The sequence below is a fragment of the Endocarpon pusillum genome, assembly GCF_000464535.1.
Source record: "Endocarpon pusillum Z07020 unplaced genomic scaffold scaffold2153, whole genome shotgun sequence".
Taxonomy (NCBI): Eukaryota; Fungi; Ascomycota; class Eurotiomycetes; order Verrucariales; family Verrucariaceae; genus Endocarpon; species Endocarpon pusillum.
Window position 1 is genome coordinate 67,820 of NW_006916146.1, and position 5,464 is coordinate 73,283.

General features: G+C 47.3%; 2 protein-coding genes across 2 annotated transcripts; one reads left to right on the top strand and one right to left on the bottom strand.

Annotated features, from left to right (window-relative positions):
• Positions 1-826: 826 nt before the first annotated feature.
• Positions 827-1,564, top strand: EPUS_08494 (uncharacterized protein; the record flags this gene model as incomplete). Its single annotated transcript, XM_007803299.1, has 1 exon — positions 827-1,564. The coding sequence occupies one exon, from the start codon at positions 827-829 to the stop codon at positions 1,562-1,564; it is 738 nt and encodes a 245-aa protein (XP_007801490.1).
• A 356-nt stretch (positions 1,565-1,920) lies between these two features.
• EPUS_08495 (uncharacterized protein) lies at positions 1,921-5,372 on the bottom strand (the record flags this gene model as incomplete). Its single annotated transcript, XM_007803300.1, has 5 exons — positions 1,921-1,955; positions 2,024-2,488; positions 2,882-4,112; positions 4,553-5,126; positions 5,176-5,372. The coding sequence occupies 5 exons, from the start codon at positions 5,370-5,372 to the stop codon at positions 1,921-1,923; spliced, it is 2,502 nt and encodes an 833-aa protein (XP_007801491.1).
• Between the last annotated feature and the right edge of the window lie 92 nt (positions 5,373-5,464).

Consider the following 5,464-nt stretch of genomic DNA (forward strand, 5'->3'; position numbering starts at 1 on the left):
ACAACAACTAGCTATTAACCAACCAGATTTTATCTTACAACGTGATGATATTCGACAGAAAAGGGGTCATGGTAAGGCGAACGCTCGAGGAATGACTGCTGCGGAGCACTCTGAGCGAGAGCTAAAAGAACAAGAAAAGAACGTTCAGATAGCGTCTTCACAGCCTGATCCTTCTTTTGTTCAGTTAACTACGCCATTAACGCCTTCATGACCCGGTCTTTATTCTATTCAATTGGCTGCTCGAACCCCTGAACGCCCACAATCACGACCCCGTCGCAGTCCTTCTCCAGAGGATAGCCCTGAGCTGGTCCGTCCGGAAGAGGGAAAAAGAAAACGTAGTGGAGCAGTATGGAAGGGCAAGGAGAATGAGACAGGGCGAAACGACGGATTGCGGCCTGCGCCTGTTCTTAGGCCTAAATATTCTATGGCCGAATATAAAGAGTATCTGAAGTGGCAGAGCAAGAAGAACGCTCTAAAGGAGGATGCTCTTGAAAAGAGAGAGCTAAGAAGACTCCAGAAGTCTAACGGTCAGGCTCCTCCACTATGGTCAACAATGCCTGAGTTTGCTGGGATGACGAGAGCAGCAATGAGGAAAGAAGGCGCTTCTACTGAAAGCTCGTCGTCAATACAGCGTCAAGATACCAGAGAAGAGGAAGAAAAAGAGGAAGAGGACGAGGAGTAGTGGCAACAATTGTGTGAGTAGCACCGGAGCGCAGGAAAGCCGCAGGTTATGAAGAGGCGTACCATGGCGTAGATTCAGCTTCTTCAAGGTCATCCGGAGTTCAACGAAGAGATCATGACAGAGCTCCTGAGGGTGCGACACACCATGGGTATATTCAACGACGACGAATTTGATAAGTACATGGACAAGGCGGGAAAGCCGCATGATGGCGTCGTGGTTGCAAGGGCGTTCCTCGTAGAATCTACAATCTCTCTGGCCACGCCATGGCAACATACTGCTTCTGCCCTGTCTATTTCCAACAGCCTCTCCAATGTGAAACCCACACGAAAACCTGGTCTTAACGCAGTTCAAAGAGCTGTTCGCCTTGCCTTTTGCCTTGATCATATCAATTGGACCCTAGAGGACTGGAAACGCGTTATTTGGAGTGATGAGACCTCTGTTATACTTGGTCAACGCAGAGGTGCTGTACGTCTATGGCGAGAAAGTGGAGAAGCCTATGAAAATACCTGTATTCGGCGACGATGGAAAGGTTATTCAGAATTCATGTTTTGGGGTTGTTTTAGTTGGGATAAGAAGGGACCTTGTCATATATGGACTAAGGAGACTGCTCAAGAGCGAAAGAAAGCAGACGAAGAGCTTGTTGAGCTTAACCAAGCTCTTGAGCCTATGCTTAAGATGGAATGGGAGCTATCAACAAAAATGAGGCGAATGAATCTCCGAAGAAGACCTGCTGGAAAAAAACCACAATGGAAGTTTACAAAAAAGAATGGCAAGCTTGTTCGAGAAGGCAAAGCTGGATGTCACGGAGTTGACATGGAGGCCTCCTGGGGCCTAGATGGAGTTGTGGTCCAACTCTCTCTAGGGCATCTGGATAAGGATTAATATACTAATTATTCCAACTGCATTCAAGTAACTTTGGTTACTTGGGCGTAACTCTTTTGTGAAGTTGGATCACTATCTCACTGGAGGCATTGATTGGTATAGATATTGGAAGCATATTCTTCTTCCAAAGCTTATACCCTTTGCTAAAGAGTGTCAGAAGGACCGACATGATACTCTTGTTCAAGAGGATAATGCTCCATCTCATGCTCATCGACATCAGAATACTGTATATCTACTCTATGATATTGTACGTCTTTTATGACCTGGAAATTCGCCCGATTTGAATGCTAGTGAGCCAGCTTGGTTTTGGCTGAAACGCAAAACAACCGCACAGGGTGCGCCAGCAAATCGCAGGGTTATGGAACGAGCATGGTACCAAGCATGGCGTGAGCTGCCTCAAGAGCAGATTGTCAGGAATGCCAAGACTTATCCCATAGATGCCAAGCCTATAGGGCGCACATGCCCCGATCTCTGCTATAAAGGGGTCATCCTCCTCCTCCTCCTCCTCAAGGGGCTCCCTGAGGGCTTCTCCGGAGGCAGCAGGCATGATCTCAGGCGCAGAAGGAGGAGACAGTGCCCCGGAGACCATCTGCAGAATAGGCTCTCGGCCAAAAGTGAGCGTATAAGGCTCTCTTTCGCGCTGACGCGCCTCTCTGGCAGCTGCCTGCTCTCTATTACTAGCGTCGCGTTCTGCTGCCTCAGCTCCCGTCATAAGTCGCTTATTGGTCTTATCGTGACTCTTAAACTGCCTATTCCACCCTGATCTCTTGACAGGATCTGGCATTCGAGTATTAAGATCATCCTCCTTAAGCTCTTGAGCAAATTCCACTAGACCTTGTTGGGCATTTGTAGCTGCTCGATCGTATCGTGTACGAGCGTAGCCTGTAAGATCCTCTCTAGCCTCTAGAACTTGTAAACCCAGGCCTGTAATCTGGTTCCTAGTAGGAGAGATATAAGGGTGCTGTAAATGAGAGGCAGAATGTTGTGTAGTGGACATTGGTAAGGCGAAAGTATGGTATGTTGGTGTCTATCCAGTGATACGAATAGGCTCACCGTTAATCCACCAACGAGGGTGTATTAAGGATCGAGGAATAGGAGCACCATCCTTACACGGCTGCGCAAGATAGTGCTTGCAAGGGAGGCCAAATCGAACAAGTATCTCGCATTCAGAGCAAGAGGGCTTAGGGCGTAGAGAGCCCTTATTTATCTCGTCTTTTGTGGCCTCCTATTCAGAAGATATCTTTGATATAGCGAAAAGCGATATAGTATCTGCCAGCAGTACGAATGCTTCTGAATCAAGCGTATGAGGTAACTTACTACCATTTTGAGCCTCCTGCTCAGATAACTGTCTCAATTTTGACTTCACAGTAACTCCTAGCCGTCGAGTAGCTTCTTCCATATTTAGTTGCTTATTTAGAATGTCTTTCGTACCAGGGTGGAGACTCTCAGAGCGTTGATTCGAATGAGCGCCTAGATTTGGATGCTTTCGAGTATGGATTCGTAGAAATTGCGACTCCTTAGGACCCCAGTATTTGTTGAGATATTGTATCTTATCTGGCCTCAGTTTTGAATGTATCGCTGTACGAATAGCCTCCAACTCAAGCTGAGTATTGCTCTTGACAAAGCTCCACAGTAATGACTTCATCTCCTTGCGAATCTCCTTCGAATAGCCCTTATCAGCGAGTCTCTTTAAAACGGTCTGAACAGCGTGCCAGTCGCAAAATTGAAGAATCGTGCCTGGAAGAGATACAGGCATAGAAGCTTTCAAGCCCGCAGCTTGGTCGCTAATAATAATGCGTGGTACCGGGATAGGAGGGCAAAAAACGTGCTTTTTGAGGCTCTTAAGGATGAAATCAAAGGACAACTTTGCTTTAGAACGAGCGAACGACAGAGAGCTCACAAACGTTGAGTTACAGTTCGTGATACTAGCGGTAATGATAAGCACAAGGTTGAGGGCATTCGTTTGAAAAGTACCGTTAATGAAGAGAGCGAAATCAGCTATAAATCGTTGAGCATATCGAATTTGCTGAGGATGAGCAAACCAAATCTGTTGTAACTGTCTACTAATAGTTATACCACTTTCTGAATCGAACTCCTCCTCTATTCGACATTCAAAGATGAATCCTGCCTCCTCTAAAGCAACAACAAGCGCCGCAAACTCGTTTTGTTCAGCAGAAGCAACACGAGATCGAATGTTGTAGTAGCTATTGCGATCGAGAGGAAATCCAACTTGTTCAAGTACTTGGAGAGCAACAGAGTAAGAGATATTAGCTGTTCGAAGCGACTTACCCAGCTCCATTGCAGGCAAATACCCAGGGAGCGTTTTAACGTGCTTCTTGTATCTCAGTGCGTTGACCGCCATCAAATGCGTATGAGTATTATCACGAATACTCAGAATGAAGCCAAATACCCCAGAACCACGCTTGCCAACTTGCTTATAGGTAAGACAAATGTAGTAAGGACAGCTACGAGCGTTGATATTGGTACTCTCTTGCTTTCGACGGGTAGTAACCCTATCTTCCTCATCTCTCTCAGTGTGCTTTTCAAGCTGACGAGTATTAAGAGTATCAACTGCGTGGTGTATACAGCGAAATTCAAACCGCTTGCGAGCTGCCTTTATGCTACCACTTTTTCGGACGATAGCAAAGCCTTGCGATAAGGCCCAGCCCTGTAAACGCTCTTGACAAACATCAGGGTTATCGAAGACCCCCAGCCGTAGGGGCTATTAAGAAGGAGGGAGGGAGGGACCGTACACGCGCTTCGAGCTCTGCTTTGATATGCTCTGGGCAGTCAGGATGAGCAGTCCACAAAGAGGTGGCCATAGCAACAAGAGTAATAGTACAACACCAAGGATATCTATTTCAATACCTGTTTAGGAAGTGCAGCAAGCTTGAATTATGAATGACAGTGGATCAAAACTCAAAACTCTCTCTGGGAAAATCTAGGAATACTGCATACAAATTACTATTGCGCAGTCATGCCACGAACCCGCCAAGATTCAAACGCCGAATGGACCTTTGCCGAATGGACCGCCGCGAATGGACCGCTCCCAACACATTCCAGTAATGCATTGCCATACTCTCCACCTTGAGCATTCACGTCCGCAACCTTGTTCAGCAACATCTCCACCACCTTCTCGTGACCTCGCAATGATGCTGCGTATAATGCATTGCCATAGAATCCACCTTGAGCATTCACGTCCGCATTATTGGCCAGCAATATCTCCACCACCTTCTCGTCACCTCGCCATGATGCCGCCTGTAGTGCATTGCCAGACTTTTCATGAGCATTCACATCCGCGTTCTTAGCCAGCCATATCTCCACCACCTTCTCATGACGGGGCAATGATGCCGCCTGTAGTGCATTGCCAGACTTTTCATGAGCATTCACATCCGCGTTCTTAGCCAGCCATATCTCCACCACCTTCTCATGACCTCGCAATGATGCCGCCTGTAATGCATTGCCATACTCTCCACCTTGAGCATTCACGTCCGCATTATTGGCCAGCAACATCTCTACCACCTTCTCGTGACCTTCTGATGATGCCGCCTGTAGTGCATTGCTATAGTATCCACCTTGAGCATTCACGTCCACGTTCTTAGCCAGCAAACATCTCCACCACCTTCTCGTGACCTCGCCATGATGCCGCCTGTAGTGCATTGCCAGACTTTTCATGAGCATTCACGTCCGCGTTCTTAGCCAGCAATATCTCCACCACCTTCTCATGACCTCGCAATGATGCCGCCTGTAATGCATTGCCATACTCTCCACCTTGAGCATTCACATCCGCGTTCTTGGCCAGTAACATCTCCACCACCTTCTCGTGACCTCCTAATGATGCCGCGTATAGTGTATTGCTATAGAATCTTCCTTGAGCATTCACGTCCGCGTTCTTGGCCA